Below are 20,441 nucleotides of genomic sequence, written 5' to 3'. Positions count from 1 at the left end.
CCACTACATTTTTGAAACACTAGTAAGTTTCTTGCCAAGATATTTTAGTTCTTTATTGACCTTATAAAAACAACACAAGAAACGTGGCCCGTGGCCCGTGGCCCATGCAGGACTGGGTGTAACAGACAGGATGTAACAGACACGGCGTAAGGGATCGTTGGAGCTGGCAGAGTCTCAAACATGGTGGCATCATTCACCCCCTTCTTTGGCTAGAAGAATTGTGGGTTGCAGCCACCCCTTCTCACGTGGCCAAAGAGGCCGGAGTTTGAGGTTTGTTGAAGCTCCAGGGGATTGAGGGTGTGGCTAGAGAGGGGGCTTTTGTTAGGGTAAAGAGGGGGCTTCTCTGCCACACAGGAGGGGGTTTGGTGGTAAAAGGGGTTCAGAGCCACAGTTCAAAGGGCTCCAAGCGTCGTGGCTCCACAGGTAACACGAGCCAAGCCCGTGTGGGCTTGACGAGCTATAGGTCTCGGATTCAGGAGAAGCTCATCCTGTAAACCCAGCATTTGGGGTAGACTCCGAGTTTGAGGCCTCAGATTTAGGAGAAGTTCCAGGTCCCGTTGAAGTGTTTTGTACTTCTATTGTGGCCTCCGCGATCTAATGACTCTGGATTAACACCGGAAACAGCTCCGGGTCACATAAACCTATGTGGCTCTGGTGTGGCTCGCAGGCACTGTTGCTTCAGATCAGTTAGAATCTGGAGCAGCTCAGCTTCCTCTGGTATGTTTTTGTGGTTTTACAGTGGCCACCCTAATTCTCTGCGGGCTAGTGATACAGTAGTGAATTCAGGTCCCGCGGACTTTGGTACTAGTCTGTAAGGGCACTACCTGGGTCCTGTGGCTCCAGGTTTGGTGGCTGTCTGTTATTGGATAAAGAAATCCAGAGTAGCCCTGTGTCATGTCTTGCAAGCCTAATGAGGTCCCTGGTTCTGTGGTTTCAGTACACATGGCGTCCTCTCTCATGGCTTTTGCAGCTCACGGGCACATTCCCGTGGCTACGGAGTGGCGGGGCAGATGTTATCCACTTGCGTGACTCCGGTTCCTGTGGCTCAGGAGCCGCTCCCCATTCCCTTGGCTCAGGAGCGGCTGCGGTTCTCCGGGCTCCCGGCGATGATGCGACTGTACTGCTTCTGCTGCTCCTCCTTGAATGCGTCTTTCACCTTATCGCGCTTCAGCCCTCCGTCCCTGCGAGACAGAGAAGGGGGCGAGGAGGTAAAGACCGGAATCAGCTATGCGGTAAGGGGAGATGGGGGCGAGAGACGTTTGGGATGGGAAACACGTGGGGGACTCACCAGAGCAGATCCACAAGCCCCCCCTGCCTTGCAATTGCTGACTTCACGCGGTTAGCAAACTGCACTGCATCTTCATCATCCTGCAGGGTCAGAGGCCACAGGTGAGGAGCAGTGGAGGGAAAGTCTTGCATACAAACACCTCCCTATGCACAGACACACACGTCAACTCTCACGTACCCGCTCACCTAAAGAGCACACATTATTGTATACCTACACAAATAAAAAAGCTCTATGGGTACAGACACGCACATTTAAATATATATATATATATATATATATATATATATATATATATATAAATAAACATAGTGTGTAAATCCCACACTCATACAAACACACACTGTACACATATATACACAGATAGTCATACATAACATACATACAGTGTATGTAAATCACACATGCAAACCATACCTATATTTGACACAAACACACTGTACACATACGTGTGTGTGTATATGTGTGTGTATATACGTGTGTATATGTATGTATGTATATACACACACACACACACACACACACACACACACACACAACTATAAATAAATATATATTCATAAACACACACACACACCCCCTTACCTGGCGTTTCATGGGGGGCAGGTACCAGACACTGCACACTATGGCCCAGCTGGTCATCATGCGCAGGAGGTAGGTGACCATCCCATATTTACTGCTGTTATAGAAGGCATCTCCGAAGCGAGGGTCATACTGCAGAGCAAGGGGAGAGTGTCAGCACCACCACCCCACACAGCACCTACCCAGCCCCCGAGGGACTGCCCCTCACCTTAATAGCTACAGGGTAAACGGTGGCCCCCGTCTCAAAGCTCCCCTTCTTAAACATCATGACAGACGTGTTGTTGATGCAGGTACCTAACGGAAGAAAACAAGCAGGTGCACTGAAATACATGGAGCTTTTAATCCCTTTGCTGGCACAGGGGCCTGCAATGTATTGCAATGATATGTTTAATGGCTAAAAGGGTTAGTCCCATGCTGGACCAAAGTGACCTAATGACAATGACCAGTTTAATGGGTCAGTCCCACGTAGGACCAAAGGGTCCTAACAAAAGCGACATGTTTAATTGGTGAAAGTGTCAGTCCCATGTAGGACCAAAGTGGCATAATGACACTGACCCTTCCTCTGCCATGCACATCCCTGCACGCACTGCGGGAAAAGCCCCCACTCTGCAAACATGCCCCCTCACGCTGAACAGGTCACCCCCATGCCGAACCGGTAGTCGCCTCCCCCCCTTCCCAATTCAAGAAATTGGTAAAAGGGTCAGTCCCCCTTAGAACCAAAGTGATCCTAATGATAGTGACATGTTTAATGCGTTAAAGAGTCAGTCACACATACGAGAAACGTGCCCCGACAATGAAATGTTTATTTGGTTAAAGGGGAAGTCCTTAGGACAATGGACATTTGGCGCGTTATTACATGGCTCTGGCGTGTGGCGTTATTACATGGCTCTGGCGTGTGGCGTTATTACATGGCTCTGGCGTGTGGCGTTATTACATGGCTCTGGCGTGTGGCGTTATTACATGGCTCTGGCGTGTGGCGTTATTACATGGCTCTGGCGTGCGGCGTTATTACATGGCTCCGGTGTGCAGCGTTATTACATGGCTCCGGTGTGCAGCGTTATTACATGGCTCAGCAATGCGTTGCAGGCCCCTCTGGCAACAAAAAGGTGTCACATCTGTATTTAGTGCATTAACCATGTACCATGCATTAACCACCAGTACTGATTGGTGTTGGCAGGGACATTTATATGGGGGTGACATGCCTGGATCCCCCTGCCTGTCCCTGTCTTACCTTCGGGGAAGATGAGGATGGGCAGCTTGCTTTTGTCATCCACGTGGGCTGTAAGTCTGAGGAGAGAGAAATGAGGTGGAGAGAAAGGAGAAGAGGATAGAAAAGGAGACAGATGAGGAAGAGAGAAGGGGAAAAGAGTCTGCATTACAATTTAATGTCACACACTCCTTGCATTACACTGTTAGCTCTTCAGCTACTTATACCCTGCATTCAATTGTCAGCTCTCCGGTTCCCCTCACCTGTTAGCCACAAGGTGCCGGTCTTTGACCTCCGAGCGTTCAAACCAAATGTGTGGACATGCCTTCACCATGGCTCTCTGGATCACCCCCATTAGACCCCCATGGACCTGCCCCACCTGAGGTGGAAGGAACCAGAGGTCAGGTCATATCCAGGATCACGAACCCTCACCCTACCCCCTTAGGACAGGACTCACCATGGCGTAGTATCCATCGCTGGCCAGGATGATGACATCGATCGGAGACGTGTGATTGGCTACGCAGATGCCCCCTTTCCTGGGACGATTCTCGCTATGGAGGGGTGAGGGGGCGGTTAAAGCAGTGAGATTGACCAATCGTAACGCTCCATTCGGCGCTCACACATCCCCCCCACTGACGGAACATTCAGCAATGGATCACTCTGATTCGCTCAGGCTATTGTTGTAGAGACATTGTCTCTGCCCACTCAGCTCTTGGAATGTCTCATTAACCCTCAATACACAGGGGAGCTCAGCACACATTAATACCAAACAGACATTGTGTATTTAACCTCATCTATGAATTAGGGTCAGTAATACATCTTTTAACAGCTGACGGGTTTGCAATAAGATTCCTATAAGTTAATAGGGTCAGTGACACCATTTATATGGGATAGGAAACTCACACAAGGGATTCCCACGTCAGTGACACTTCACTGTTATGTGATAAGAGGGTCTCGTGCATGGTATCCATATACATTATTAGGGTTGGTTGTAGCACTCTGGGACAGGAGATTGTCTGAAATGAGGTATTCCTATAAGTTCTCAGGCCCAGTCAGATTTTCCCAATACATGATGAGACTGGCTCCCATAAAGGATTCCTATAAGTTAATAAGGTAAATGGCACCTCCACCTCTGGTGCTAAGATGGTAGCTCATGCTTTCTGGGGGCGGAGTTATGACTCCATGGAGGGGCAGATTTACTCACCTGCCGTGATAAGTTATGATGGCAGTCAGAGCACGGACACAGATCCGGTAACACATGAGATGTACATGTTTACTAAGGAACTCCTTATACCTACAGGAAGTGACATATACAGACATTTACATTTATATGTGTAAATGAGCGGGTAGGAGCACGTGCATAGGTCAAGGTGTATGTGCGCGTAGGGGCGGGTTTTTTTTACGAGTTTGGGTGTGAATACAAGTGTGAGAGTGTGTGCGCGCACGCATATACCGCGTGTGAGCATGTATACAGTGCATGTGTACGTGTATACTGTTCGTGTGCGCGTGTTCGTGCGCGTACAGTGCGTGTTCGTGCGCGTGTACAGTGCGTGCGCAGTGAGTGTGCGCGCAGTGAGTGTGCGCGTGCGCAGTGAGTGTGCGCACAGTGAGTGTGCGCGTGTGCGCGCTTGCAGTGCGTATACACTGCTGGCCCCTTTGGTTGCGAAGGGCTGAACATCTTTTGCTGGAAGAAATGTATTTAATCTCCCCGGTATTCAGGAGATAAAGTGATGTGTCAGATTGCGCTGCACTAGAAACCTCTCCGGAGACATTTGTATTGATATCCCCTATATAGGGACACTGGTACTTACCGGCCGCCGGGCAGGTATCCAACAATCGTGGTGCCGAAAACCAGTAGGCTGATCCCTGTGACGGCCAGAGCTATCCTACAGGGGAGAGGACACTGAGGTTATTATCCCCCCATATACACACGCGACCCACTAAAGTGGGACAGGACGATGTAGCAGACAAGCATGCCCACCCCCCGAGATCTCCATTACACACACGACACACACACAATGACACACACACAATGACACACACAGCTCACCTGAGCGGCAGCAGGAAGGTGTATCTGATCAGCATACCCAGCCCCCAGAGCACGGTGAGCCGGACGCTTACGTGCTGGAAGTTGTAGTTAGTTCTGCTTAGCAGGTTCCAGGTCTCCAGCTCCTCGGCTGAGAACCTCTTGGTCACCTCGTCGTCCATAATGCTCTCCATGCCCTGCCGGCAGAAGTAGAAGATGTCCGACAGCTCAAACTCCGGCCCATCCAGCGAGCGCCCATTCCCACGCAGCTCCCAGATCTCTTCCTCCAGGGTTGTGCTCTCCTTGGCGATAATCCCTAAGCGAAGGAGAGAGAGAGAGGGAGAGAGGGAGTGAGGGAGAGGGGCAGTGGGCAGATGGGGTTGGTGGAGCGGGAGGAAGGAATAGAGAGGGGAGAGATGAGACGAATGGGGTGAATAAGAGAGAAAGAGAGAGAGCAAGAAAAAGAGAAGGGAGAGACATATAAAGGGTGTGAGGCAGGGAGAACGAGAAAGTGAGCGTGCGCGGAGAACGGAAAGGAAAAGAGAGGAAGAGAGAGACAGAAGAAGAGGTGGAGAGAAGAGTGGGGATGAGGGGAAGTAAGCAGGGAATACAAGGGAAAGAGGGAAAGTAAAAAAAACTAAGTGTTTAAAGGTGCGTGTGTGCAGTGTGGTTGTACGTTTGCATGTGTGTGTATAAAATGTGTGCAATTACAGGATGTAAGTGCATGTAAATATATATTGTGTGTGTGTTATGCAAAGGACAGCACTCACATTGCTTTGTGCAACTTGCCTGGGTGAAACTAGAGCAACTAAGCATGAATCTAAAGTAAGTTAAACAAGGCACTCGCAGGTTACTCACACTAACTCATGTATTCCAGGTCATTTCTCAAGAGAAAGGAACATGACTGTAAAGTTGAGGATGTCTTTAATAAATATCTTTATTTTGTTTGAGTTTAACATATATGCAGAAAAATGACGATATCTGCAGCACTCAAAATAATGTGACGTTATGTCAACCCATACTTAGCTTCCTATAGGGTGCACACGGAAGAGTCAGTCACCATCCGGCTCCAGAGAACATCTATAGGAACAAAGTCTGCAGCCCTCCCTCAGTGATAGTAAAAGGGATCCATTTAATCCATCAGCCATTTGTAACATGTTTGTATTGCTGATAGACTAAATAGTTAGCATTTGCTATTACTGAGCGAGTGCTGCGGACGGTGTGTGTGTGTGTGTGTGTGTGTGTATGTATGTATGTATGTATGTATGTATGTATGTATGTATGTATGTATATATATATATATATATATATATATATATATATATATATATATATATATATATATATATATAAGTGTTCGACAAACCTATACATTTGCTCGCCCCGGGCGAGTGGATTTAACCCCCGGGCGAGTAAATATTGGCCCAAGCAGCACACATTTGGTACTAGGTGGCGAGTAGATTTTTTGGTGATTTGTCAACCACTATACAGGCATACCCCGGTTTAAGGACACTCACTTTAAGTACACTCGCGAGTAAGGACATATCGTCCAATAGGCAAACGCCAGCTCACGCATGCGCCTGTCAGCACGTCCTGAACAGCAATACCGGCTCCCTACCTGTACCGAAGCTGTGCGCAAGCAGGGAGACTATCGAGCCTGTTACAAATGTGTTATTTACATCAGTTATGCACGTATATGACGATTGTAGTACAGTACATGCATCGATAAGTGGGAAAAAGGTAGTGCTTCACTTTAAGTACATTTTCGATTTTTTTATATTTTAATTTTTTAGTTAAGTCCCAGTGACACTCAGTGTCATTTTTACCCACATCAATTGGCAATATCTCTTTTATTGCTTTTTTTATTTCTATATGTTATGCACACTTCTTTTTTGCTTTTGTGTTTTTATATAATAGTCACTTTAAGTATTCCCTGCCAGAATACATTTATTTATTTTCACACCACTGTATATTGGGCATATTTGCCTGGTGCAAATTCTTGCCACATCTATCAGGGCTGCAGCAATTTAGGTGTAGTGTGTAAAGGGCGCTGTCTATATTTTCTGTCACTTTAATATATATATATATATATATATATATATATATATATATATATATATATATATGTATGTACAGTGGTTGACAAATCACCAAAAAATCTACTCGCCACCTAGTACCAAACGTGTGCTGCTTGGGCCAATATTTACTCGCCCGGGGGTTAAATCCACTCGCCCGGGGCGAGCAAATGTATAGGTTTGTCGAACACTGTGTATGTATATATATATATATGTACTGTATATGACAACATGATCTTGGTGAGTGCTGCAGATTTTTCACTTCTCTACAGTATATATTGTTTGGCCTGGTTTGGGATCCCAGTCTTTCTGCTGGCACCCCATATTAGGCCTTATATACCATTGTTTGCTTTTGTAGTGAACCTGGCATCATTGTATGTTTGTGTGTACATATATATAAATATATACACATTAAAAAAAAATATATATATATTGTATACACACACACACACACACACACACACACACACACACACACACACACACACACACACACACACACACACACACACACACACACACACACACACACACACACACACAGACTGTGGGGATTCCAAGAGATCCAATATACTGGCACAGCACAAGAGAAAAGTAGTTTATTGGGTTCAAAATGCCTGACGTTTTGCATCCCTGAAGAAGGTCCCTTCGATCATCTGGGGACTGAAACATCGAGCATATGCGCGTACATTTTGGACCCAATAAACCACTTTTATGTGATTATCTCTTGTGCTGTGCCGGTATATTGGATCTCTAGGGATCCTCACAGACTAACTATTTACCCTTTACTGTGCACCCACCACACTTGCCTCTGCTGAAGTTTTTCTCAGGGTGTACTGCCATTCATTCTCATTCTCTCTCTCCACATACATACACTTTTTTTATTATTTTTTTTTTTATTAATGCAGATCGGTTGCACTCTCATAACTTCAACTACTGGCCTGGGTGCTGTGATATTCGATTTAATCATATGACGTAACTATTGCAGGCAATCACAGGAGACTTCAGATATAGTACAATAATGTTTTATTCCATAAACATCAACGTTACATTGCAATAGTCCAGAGACATTGATGTTTATGGAATAAAAGATTACTGTACTATATCTGAATTCTCCTGTGAGTGCTTGCAATAGTTCCACTATACTTAGTTAAGCTATGGTGGGTAAAAAAATCCCTTGTTGCAGTGGAAGTGCTGTGTGCTGGGAGGTAATGGTGAAAGGCGGGGTTGCAGACCTGCCTAAGACATGCAGATGAGCATACAGTAATATTTCCATTTGCTATATGCTTTGTTGTGGAGGGTTTTTGTCACTTTTTTACCCACCATAACTTAACTAAGTATGGTAAAACCTATCCTTGCTTCATTTTTGCAAAGCCAGTATAACCAACCACAAACTGATGAGACCCATTAAGGTCAAAACAGTCTGTCTGTGGGTGGGTTTACTGGCTATGCATCTTAACCCTGGCTGTGCTCAAAGCTGTGACCATGCAGTAAGCTTAAGCCTATAGGGAACCATGTTAATGGTTTCGAAGCAAAAGGTAGCACTGTGTGCTCTTTTGCATGTCATTTCCCAGAATCCCTTGCTGAAGTGGAAGCGCTGTGTGCTGGGTGATAATGGTGAAAGGCGGGGTTGCAGACCTGTCTAAGACATGCAAATGAGCACACAGTAATATTTCCATTTGCTATATATATATATATATATATATATATATATATATATATATATATATATATATACATATATATATACACACACACACACGTATACAGCTTAACCCCGTTATAACGCGGTTTTCACGTGGCTCACAGCACACTACACTGCACACTACACTGCACACTACACTGCACGGCACACCACACTCACACCACACCTCCCACTCCCCCTCCCTACCTTTGGTGTCGGCTGCTGAAATCGGAGCGGAGCTGGCATCAGGAGGAGGGGGGTGGGTGTCGGGAGGAGGGGGGGGTGTCGGGAGGAGGGGGGGTGTCGGGAGGAGGGGGGGGTGGTGTGGATGCCGGTAGGGGGGGGGTGAGTGAGGAGCAGGCTGGGACTCGGAGGGCAGCGTGGGATAGGCCCAAAACTGATTATGCCGCGGAGGGCCGGTAGGCGTGGGGACCTCGGGGGGGGGGGGGGGGAGGAAGTGGATGCCGGTGGAGGGGGATGGATGCCGGTGTTGGGAGGCAAGGAGCAGGTTGCGGCTGTACTCGGAGGGCCGCTGCTGGGGGACGTGTATTGCTTCCGGCCACCTCTTCCTTCCCTCCTTACTCCCTCCCGATCGGGCGCGCGGTGGCCATTTTTTTTTTAAATTAGCACGACCCCGGTTCTAGCGCGGTCGGATCGGGTGGCCCCCGAGGACCGCGCTATAACGGGGTTGAGCTGTATACACATACATACATACACATACATACATATATACACACACACACACACATATATATATATATATATACATACATACATATACACACCCACACATATATATACTGTATATATACATACATACATATACACACCCACACATATATATATATATACATACATACATATACACACCCACACACATATATATATATATATATATATATATATATATATATATATATATATATATATATATATATATATATATATATATATATACACAAATACATATACACACAAGCACACATAAATAAAATTGTTCAAGACATTGAATTGAGAAGGAGGAATCAAAATGAATGGTGAATACTTGAGTCACCTACGATTTGCAGATGACATTGTTATTTTTACCACAGATACAGAAAAACTCCAGCAACAAATGAGAAAACTCAACGAAAAAGGTAAGAAAATGGGCCTCCATATAAATCTGAGCAAGACCACAGTGATGTTCAACAAATGTATCAACTCTACAAAGATCAAAATACATGGAATAGAACTAGAAATGAAGGACTGTGTCTACCTTGGCCGGCAAATTACAACGGATGGGAACCTTTAGAATGAAATCAATAGGACAATGAAGACGGGATGGAGCAATCAGGGAAGTAGCACTGATTGCTACGAAACGCGTAGGATAAGTCCTTCTCTTGCTACGAATTATAGCCCAACTCCTATTGCTGCTATATGTTTAGTGGCTGATGTAGTTTGCAGTCTTGTGACTCTAAGTAGCTCTTTTACTACCATTGCTACGGTGAGACTAATAATCTGTTCCGCTTTGGACTGACTCCCGCACTACGTATGCGGAAGAGACTATCATCCATGTGACTGTTACGTCACTCAGTGGTGACGCGATCCTGCAGTTCGAGCTCCTACACGCCGATATCCCCGAGAGGAATCCTCCATTGATGGGGTTGAGACCATAGGATAGACTGAGTTCCTACAATACCATCTACCGAGAACGTGGGGCTGACATCACGAATCTTTCCAACAAAGATTACCAGTGAATCACGGCATCTGCTGCAGTGTGGTAACCTGTTGTGTGATATGCACTCAATGCGCTTGTTTCTTCTACCTAATGTACGCTGAATACTCTCCATGTTTATATAATTGTATATTTTGATATACTTCAGCATGCGGTTTTGCGCTGTGTTTTTTTGTTTCTTGTCTGCTTAGTGCTATCGGAGTGTTGAGCCACCCTGAAATACTACAGCTGCGGCCGCCAATTGTTATTACAGATACTGTATGTTTTATATGCACTCTAAGGTTAAGGGTTTTCACTAAGGTTTATTTCGAAACATTTTCACAGTTCACTTATAGTAGGATTATAGTTATATAGGTTTTATTAGCTGCGCACTGTATTTCTTTCCTTTAATCTTTAAAGGGAACCTTCCACTGTGCCTCAAATGGAAAGTGTTTAACCCGTGTATTCTGCCTGTGCTCACATATGGATGTGAAACGTGGACCTTAAATGCGAAGATAATGCAGAAGCTTCCGACAACTCAAAGTATGGAGAGATGTATCTCAAACAAAAAAATAAGACACGCTAAATACTACAATGTAAAAAAAAACCTCACCAAATAAATGATAATCGCCTGGTTAGGAAAGTAAAAACTCTCTCACTGTGCCTTGGCTGCCGAGTTCCGTGCCCCCGATGTGTCCAGAATCACTGGAGTAAGCTGGTAATCTGACCAGAGTAACTCCACTATTAAGACAGACCTCCCGTGGAGTGGGCGACCCCTGGGTGGAGATCAGTGGTGTCCTCTTTTTCGGTACTGTTTTACGTCCTATCCAACGCGTTCCCCCACTGCCTGTGGCTTTGTTGGGGAATCCCTGACGAAGCCACAGCAAGTGGTTAAACGCATTGGATAGACATTTCTCCGTAGCTGAACAGGAGATATTGCTGCTCACAGAAGCCCTAGAGCACTGCTCCCCTGCACCTGTCCACATAGGGAAGATTTGTTTCCGGAGCGTGACATTACTTCCTGGAGATTGCCCAACAACAAGGACGTCAGCACACGAGACAGAAACGAAGGAGAGGACGCCATCTGAACATTCAGAGACTTTGATATTTGTGTACAATTGCTTGTGTATCCACCTAGACACACAGGGATACAGTGATTGTTTGCATTGTATTCCTTTTATCATATATTAATTACGTTTGGTGTCACTATTGAGTCAAATTCAGACCCATCAGTCATACACACCTAAGTAGTTGATGAGCTTAAAAAAAGAACGAATCGGTTCAAAACCAAACATGACATGACCACTAGAGTGAACAACTTAAAATGTCCGTAAGCCGGACATAACGCACAAAGAAATGATCATCGTTGGAGGGAGATGGTACTGAACTAATGGGGAAATGAAACCAGAGAATGTGCTGGAGCAACGTGGAGATGAGAGGCTTGCAACCACCTAGAAATCATTAGATCAGGCCCTCATTCTCTCCCGTCTCGATTACTGTAACCTCCTGCTGTCCGGCCTTCCTGCCTCTCACCTGTGTCCCCTAAAATCTAGTATGTACAAAGAACAAGAACCCAGTAGGAGCACTCAATACCCTATTGTGAATGTTAATGAATGATTTAAAATAAATGTTTAATGATCATCAGGTTAAAAGATTGGGGGTTAAAATCCAAGGATTGGACACACACAATATAAACCAATGTCGAGTGCTTAAGGCACTCTGAATAAATACTGATTGAAACAATTGAGTGGAATTAAATCAATGTTCCAGAGGCAGCTGATGTGCAGCTTACCCTAGTAAGGTGTTTCTGAGACAACAGGGATAGGACGAGAATGATGAGACGTGGACTGCCTGTGCAACTGGAGTAGCCACTAGTAGTTGTATGACATAGAGCTACAGACCTGTATAGGTGCCTTAGGAATCCCACCATGATAACCTGTGAGGGCACCACACTGTACCAGTACCGTCCGTGTACTGGTAAAAGGCAAATGCGTGTATGAATGTACAGAGACTGCCAATGCTTCTATAGCTACCACTTGTACCAAAAGCACTATGGTATTGGTGTTAAGAACAGTGGATTAGTAGCACACAAGTACCAGCTGAGCGGTGTGGCTAATGAGTATACCTATGTCCATATTAAGGAATGGGCTCTACCGCCAGGTACTGTGCATAAGCTGGTATAGCAAGGGAACATAAGGATATTACACTGTAAGTGCGTCCCTGTAATGATATACAACCACTCATAACAACTGCAATACAACGGTGTGGCAATGTGTATGTCCGTGTCCATATTAATGAATGGACTCAATCGTGCAGCGCAGAGATAATGTCTCAAAATAGTACGTCCTCACCTACTGTGTGCCGAGTGAACACCGTTATTCCTGTTCATGTGAGTTGTGTGCGAGCGCGGGGTCTGGCAGCTGCTCGCTGTGCGAGGCTAGAGGCTGCCACGTTACTGCTGACCCTGCGCGTGCACGTGTGGAGAGCCGACGTGCGCGTTTCGCGTAAGAAACGCTTTCTCAAGGCTGAGATAAGAGTCGGGAATTTAACCGAAATTAACCGAAAAGGCGAGCGCGTATATTGATTGCCTTTTAAGACCATTTGTACAGTTCCTACCGTCCTACCTTAGGGACACCAAGGATGTTCTGAGGAGACTAGACGGTATCGTGATCACAAAAGATACACTCTTGGTCACGATGGATGTTGAGGGACTGTATACCAGCATCAAACATGATGCTGGTATCAATGCAGTCACGCATTTTCTCAATACGAGGGGCAACCTCTACCAAGCACATAATGTATTCATGGCTGAACTCCTTGAATTCGTACTTACTAGGAATTATTTCCTGTTTGCGAGTAGATACTACCATGAGATTCAAGGAACAGCCATGGGTACGAAGTGTGCCCCCTCTTATGCCAAGTTATAGCTTGGGTGGTGGGAATCTGAGGTGGTCTTCACAGATGATCTTGAGCCCTACACAGCACACATCGATCTCTGGGTATGCTACATCGATGATGTGATGGTGTTGTGGAATGGCTCCGTTGATAGGTTACAAGAATTTGTTGGGATCTTTAACATTAATCAGCTTAATATGCATCTCACTCTCGAGCATAACCCCAATGCCATTGTGTTTCTTGATGTGCGTATCTCCAGAGGTACTGATGATGCCATTGAGACTACTAATTACAGGAAGACAACAGCCACTAACAGCCTACTCACGGCCAATAGCCACCACCCGAGGTCACTTGTCAGAGGGATACCCATTGGTCAATTTCTTAGGCTTAAAAGAAATTGTAGCAGTGACACTGAATTCGAAAATCAAGCTGTGCAGATGGCCGAGAGGTTCTATGAAAGGGGCTATAGTAGGCGAGTGGTTAAACAAGCCTATAAAAGGGCTAAATACACACCACACAGGTCCTTACTGATTGATCGCACACAGGCGCAAAGTGGCGCGGTTTGTGGGTACCTACAATACACAATGGCAGCATGCCAGAGCCATACTCCAAAAACATTGGCATATACTAAAGGCGGACACCCACATCACCAAATTTCTACATAACCACCCATCAATGGTTAGTAGACGAGCGCAAAATATCAGGGATGTACTAGTTCATAGCCACTTCAGTGAAGACGCTCCTAGAACCTGGCTACCCCCAAAACCTCAGGGGTCGTATAGCTGTTGCAGATGCAAGGCCTGGCAGTATATGCTTGTTACCAGAGCATTTACAAATCGGAATAGGTCTAGAACCTACAAAATTCGCAAATTCATAAACTATCTGAGCTCAGGCATCATTTACCAAGGCATCTGTGTGTGTGGAAAAATGTACGTAGGTAAGACCAGACGTCCCCTTAAGCAAAGGGTGTTAGAACACATCGGTACCGGATGTAACAAGGCTGATAAACCCCTGGCGAGACACATTAACAACTTTCACCAGGGTGACCTCACTACAATTAAGTTCGTTGGTATAGATCAGTTCTCCATGGGTCAGAGACATGGTGATTGGGACACTGCCTTATTGCACAAAGAGGCAAAATGGATCTATACATTAAAAACATTGTCACCTAATGGCCTGAAGGAGGGGTTTCTGTTCACTCCTTTTATTTAAGATATACAAGACATTTGTCACATTCTATGTTCAGGTTTATCCCTGGCTATACCGTCTCTGTTCAATCGATTGAGTCTGTCAAAGGCTTGTTCAAGACCATATATCACGCAGCATACCCTGCTGTCACTCTGGCTATCGGGGCGGATATACTGCTGCTATTATACCCATTATACTTATTAACCACCCATAGCACCGTTCCCTACATCAATTACTATCATCATTACTAAGCTGTAGCGGGGTATTTCATTTATATTACCACTCCCCTACAATCTATCCTAAACGCTGCTGCCAGAATCACTCTACTCTTCCTAAATCTGTCTCAGCGTCTCCCCTCATGAAATCCCTCTCCTGCCTTCCTATCAAATCCCGCATCTCGGACTCAATTCTCCTCACTTTTAAAGCTTTACACTCTTCTGCCCCTCCTTACATCTCAGCCCTAATTTATCTCTATACACCATTCCGACTCTTGTGTTCTGCTCAAGGATGTCTTCTCTCTACCCCCTTTGTATCTAAAGCCCTCTCGCGCCTTAAACCTTTCTCACTAATTGCCCCGCACCTCTGGAATGCCCTTCCCCTCAGTACCCGACTAGCACCCTCTCTATCCACCTTAAGACACAATTGCTTAAAGAAGCATGAGTAGCACAGAAGATATTACTAGAGACGATACATAAATCTTGGCTCCCTGCAGAAGCACTTACCAAAATGCCTTCCTATTGTCTCTGTACGTTCCTCCTACATACCAATTAGATTGTAAGCTCCTCGGAGCAGGGACTCCTCTTCCTAAATGTTACGTTTATGTCTGAAGCACTTATTCCCATGACCCGTTATCTGTATTTGTTATTTATATGATTGTCACGTGTATTACTATTGTGACGCGCTATGTACATTAATGGCGCTATATAAAGACATACAATACAATAGAGAGAGGCAGATATTCACAGACACACATTATACGTACCATTAGTTAGAGGTTTATATAGCGTGTGGTTACACTCCTTCACTCCTCGCTCTATTCTTAATGTCGCCCACTGCAGGAAGTGGAAGAAGTGTCACAAGCTGTGTCAGATAGAGGGACGCGAAGTTCAAACGAGAGCGAGTGTGCCTCAAGGGGACAGGCACTCGCCAGAAAGATTTAGTAAAGAACAGTACCTATTACGTGTACTGGTTTACGGAGCACCCCATTATTGTCACCACTTTGGTGGAGTGCCCATTTCCAGCCTGAGATATATATATATATAGATATATATATATACAGATATATATACACACACATACATACACACATGCAGGTGTAATAATAGTATTAACTTTATTTATATAATGCTGTCCTCCCAATGGGACAAAGCGCTTTAAAGTTACAAAAAGGGAAAAAGAAGAAAACATTTAAGGTTATAAACGAGACCAAATACAAGGAAAGATACACAATACAGGATGGGACGGTACTGTAGCTATTAAATGTACCCACAAAGGCGTGCACACACACACACAAAGTTGAATATTATATATACACACACACTCACCGAGAAGATACGGAGCAGGGTCTTCATGTAGAGCCGGCGGATGCCAAAGGAGACCCCAAAAATTGCAGGAACGACGATAAACACCAGGAGGAGGGTGAACCATAGAGTGAGGGACAGACTCAGAAGATTACACAACAGACTGTCAAACGGGAGCAGGGAGCTCATGGTGCAATGGGGGGTTGGGGAAGAGGCAGCGAGAGAGAGGGGGGGTGGGGGGGAGACAAAATAAAGTGTGAGAAAGAGGGGGAAAGGGAGAGATGGCAGAGGGAGTTTGGGATGGCACAAGCTGAATGTTTTTGGAGTCCGTGCCCGTTACTTCCTTATGTCGGACATCGAGGAGAGCTGGGTGGTGCCCATGATGGGTCTCTGAAGCTTGTCCTCTCCCAGAACAAGCAGGTGCAGTGTTGCTACCTGCCAGGGATCCTTGGTAGAAGCAGCCACCTTTAGGGATTTGTGGGTAAATGAGTGCTAATAAAGGCTCTGGCACATGGTAGCATCTGGCCTTATTACAGTGCCGCCCTGAACCTCGCTCCGATGCTCTCTTATCAGGTGCCTGTTAGCAGTGGCAGTTTTCAAATGACCTCATAAAAGTGCTGTCCAAAGGCAGTGCAGGCTCTGTGATGCCCTTGTCTGTGATGCCCTTGTCTGTGGTGCCCTGTAATTTGAAGTGCCAGCTGTCTGATGCAGTTATCTGCAGCGCCCACCCTACGATGTCCTTATCAGCAGTGGCTGATGGCGATGCCTGGCCTCTGAGGTACTTTTATTGCGGTGCTCAGGGGCAGTGCCTGCTCTTTGATGACCTTATCTTTCTTCTTCAACAGCTTATTAGCCGTGGAAATCACTTTCCGATGCCCACCCTGCAACACCCTCTTATCTGTGTCGTCCTCTTATTTGTGGTGCCCACTGGCAGTGCCCTAGTAACTGCTGTGCCCACTCTGCAATGCTCTTATATCTGGTATCTACTCTTTGATGCCTTCTTATCCACTCTGTCTGTTCTGTGATGCCCTCTAATTAGTAATACCCAGTGCCAGTAGCCCTCTTATCAATGTGCCAGCTCTGTGATGCTCCATTAGCACTATTCCTGCTCTGCGATGCCCTGATAACCGCGGAATCCGCTAGTAGTGCCTGCTCTCCAGTCCCTCATCTGTAGTGCCCACTGGCAGTGCCCGCTCTAGAGTCCCTCCTTATCTGCGCTCGTCCTGGCACAAGCATTCCTTGGTGGTCAATGTCTGAGGGCGTTGGGCTCCTCCCCTGGCAGGGCATACGCTGGCAGCAGTGGTGCCGCCCTTCTCCTCCTCCTCCTAGGCAGGAATGTGAGACAGCAGTGCCAGCCTGAGAGACAGACACAGACAGCCGGCTGAGGGAGAGCAGCCAAGTGTCAGGGTCAAAAGGAGAGAGTGTGTGTTAGACAGAGAGAGGGACATGGAACTTTCCTCCAGGAGAACATGTGCAAGAGTTACAAATGCGTCACAGTGCGAAACCACTCGTCATACTGAGAGGAGGTGAGTGCGTGCCACACTATTACTGTGTGATCACGTGTGTCTGTGTATAAGGCCGCGATTATAGTGCAGGCGCGCTGCGAACACAAATGTGTGTTCCTCAATGAGGCCACCCATAGTGCGCGTGAGCATTGAAAATACAATTCAAATTGTTTTTTTCGCGCGACGGCCGCATCACGTGTGCGGTTCAGCTGACCAGGGCGATTAGTCGCGAGGCTAGTCGGCCACGCCCCCGATACCCTCCAGCCTAGTGCATGTTTCGCAAGCGAGTGATGCCGCTCGCATGCACTATAATCGCAGCCTAAGCATCACTGTCTGTGTGTACAAATATCACTCACTACCTGTATGTGTGCGTCTATATACACAGCTTGTCAATTTGTGCGTGCTAGTGCACACAAGCATCACTGTGTGAGTGCATGCTGGCGAGTATATAATGTCTATATGATATGTGTGTGTAAATATTTAATATATATATACACACATACACACACGTCTGTAAGGGTATGTATGTGTATATAAATATATATTGCAAGTGTATATGTATAGACAGTGTGTGTATGTATATATATATATATATATATGTGTGTGTGTTTGTGTTTGTCAATATGATGTAAGTGTGTTTTTATAGATCTATATAGTGTTGGGTGTTATAGGAACATTATTATAACATACACACACATATCTCTAGCAGGCACATATTACATATCCGTCTCACCCGTTACGTTCTTTCACCTTCCCGGTCTCCGTTCCGTCCGCTTCCCCAGCGTGCGCGCTCCCGTTGGTCAGCACGTAACCGCACACAACACGGGGGCGCGCACTGGAGTTGACGGAGACCAGTGAGACGAGAGAGAGGGAGTCCAGAGCGGTTATTAGAGAAAGAGCGGCGCCCCCCGGCGTGACGGGGAACTTCAGGTAGCCTGATTGAGCGAGTCCTGTATGGAGAGCTATGTCTCAGTGGGAAGAGAGACCTCCAGTTGGAGATTTCTAATCAGGACTGGAGTGACATCTGTGAATTTGTAAACTTCTATTTGCACCACCATTGAGGAAAATAAAATCAGCTTATATACTTAACGCTAAAATATAATAAACGTTGTCATAGGACAAAGACAGAGTAGACCAGGGGTGCGCAAACTATTCCCCCTGCCTGCCCCCCCCCCCCCCCTGCAAGCGCCCCACCCCTGGCTCGGCTCCGGCATCAAATCATGGCACGGGGTCATGTGACATCGCGTTGCCGTGCGTCACGTGACCCCACAGCATCATTTGACACGAGGTTGCCATGGCGACGCATCACATGACAGAAAGGTAAGTGAAGTTACAGAGGCCTCGCGCCGTCCCCCGGCATTTAATTTAAATGCCTTCGGGGGAAGCACGGGGCCTCTGTAACCGTCGCGCCGCCCAGTTTGCACACCCCTGGTGTAGAGTCTATAATGCACCATAAGGGTATCAGGAGTGACCATCTCAGAAGCAGGTTTCCGCAGTGGTGTCCGTCAGCATACAGTCGTGCAGAGAGACGGGGGGAGGAAAATCCCATATGTGGAAAATGGAGGCCACAGAAATAGTGCAAAAAAGCTTTATAACAGAAAAAATAATTATAAAAGTTTACACTCACAAACTGTCAGGATCCGCGATGCGCTCGGCGCACCCGGCACTTACCCCAACCCGTTATCGGGTCCCCCGTTCCTTCCGTCATCCGTGATACTTCCATTCCACCATCTGGTATCAGCCGCCATCCTAGGGGCGCACGCGCATCCCGCATGGAAGTAAATACTTTGCCATCTGGTCCCGCCTCAAGGTTGCTCGCGGCGCGCTGTCAGCACTCGCCAGCACCGCGTCAATTACCATCATCAGGGATCCTCCCCACACCTGTCTCCTGCATCCCAAATACCAATCACAGCAGACGCTGCTGACGCGCCCCCACTCTGCTTCTCCCTCATTCGTGCCTGTCTCCTTTATATGCTCAGCCGTCACACTGGCAATTTGGATGAGCATAAATCTTTGTTTGTTCGAAGTGTTCACTGCTACCCTTGCCTCCAAAGTCTTTTCCTGTACTCTGGTTCCTAGCTCCTCTGTTTCTGAACTCGGCTATTCTTCTGGACTCCACTCTTCTAAACTCCTGACCCCGGCTACCAATGACGATCCGCACCTCTCCAACCCCGACCTCGGCAAAGTACCACGACGATCCTCATCACTCCAATCCTGACCACGGCTAAGTACCTGCAACATTCCGCACCTCTCCAACCCCGACCTCGGCAAGTACCTCTGACTATCCTTACCTCTCCAACCCTGACCTCGGCAAGTACCTCTGACTATCCTTACCTCTCCAATCCCGACCCGGCTACCTCGACCAATCTTCACTCCAGACGCGCCCACGCGGCTGTAGGTTGGTGTTGTATATCTATCCCCACCTCGCCCTCGCAGTCACGCCTTGTTGTGGTGAGCACTCCGTTACAGTATGCTCCTCCCCACAAACATGGACCCGCTGAGGTGGGGCGAGTCTTGAGCATGCACGCCAGTATGTTCTCCAAAATGGATAAATTGTCACGCTGTGCTGCCCGCAGACCAGACTAACCCCGAATACTGAGGTGGAGAGTGAGTAGACCACGCATCCGCAGTAGTGAGGGCATGCCCGGAATGTGGATTTGGTAGCGTGGCCAAGACCAGGGTACAAGGGTTTAGCCAAAGTACTTGCCAGATCCAGGCGCAGAGAGTGAAGCGTAGTGATGTCCGTAGCGAAGGGTCGTGGGCAGGAGAAGTCCAAGTAGT

At 46.7% G+C, this 20,441-nt stretch overlaps 2 protein-coding genes across 3 annotated transcripts in view; one reads left to right on the top strand and one right to left on the bottom strand.

Moving 5' to 3' along the window:
- The window catches only part of LOC142495691 (ankyrin-1-like), a 538,760-nt gene that overhangs the window by 42,646 nt on the left and 475,673 nt on the right, over window positions 1–20,441 (top strand). The window lies entirely within an intron of this gene.
- On the bottom strand, window positions 28–18,520 carry GPAT4 (glycerol-3-phosphate acyltransferase 4). Its single transcript, XM_075601500.1, has 13 exons — window positions 18,394–18,520; window positions 16,180–17,536; window positions 15,618–15,687; window positions 5,125–5,416; window positions 4,886–4,960; window positions 4,279–4,368; window positions 3,532–3,625; window positions 3,338–3,453; window positions 3,099–3,154; window positions 2,076–2,161; window positions 1,871–1,999; window positions 1,289–1,368; window positions 28–1,181 (listed from the first exon to the last, which is right to left on the bottom strand). The coding sequence occupies exons 2-13, from the start codon at window positions 16,342–16,344 to the stop codon at window positions 1,073–1,075; spliced, it is 1,362 nt and encodes a 453-aa protein (XP_075457615.1). The 5' UTR covers window positions 16,345–17,536; window positions 18,394–18,520; the 3' UTR covers window positions 28–1,072.

The sequence above is a fragment of the Ascaphus truei genome, chromosome 5 (genome assembly GCF_040206685.1).
Source record: "Ascaphus truei isolate aAscTru1 chromosome 5, aAscTru1.hap1, whole genome shotgun sequence".
Lineage (NCBI taxonomy): Eukaryota > Metazoa > Chordata > Amphibia > Anura > Ascaphidae > Ascaphus > Ascaphus truei.
Note: the sequence above shows the minus strand (reverse complement) of the source record. Positions and strands in the feature narration are given on the sequence as shown.

Coding starts and splice junctions, on each gene's coding strand:
- GPAT4 (XM_075601500.1), bottom strand. CDS start 16,344: ATGAGCTCCCTGCTCCCGTTTGACAGTCTGTTGTGTAATCTTCTGAGT. Junction 4,961..5,124: donor ACCTTCCTGCTGCCGCTCAG/GTGAGCTGTGTG, acceptor TCTCCCCTGTAG/GATAGCTCTGGCCGTCACAG. Junction 3,454..3,531: donor GCGATGGATACTACGCCATG/GTGAGTCCTGTC, acceptor CTTCCACCTCAG/GTGGGGCAGGTCCATGGGGG.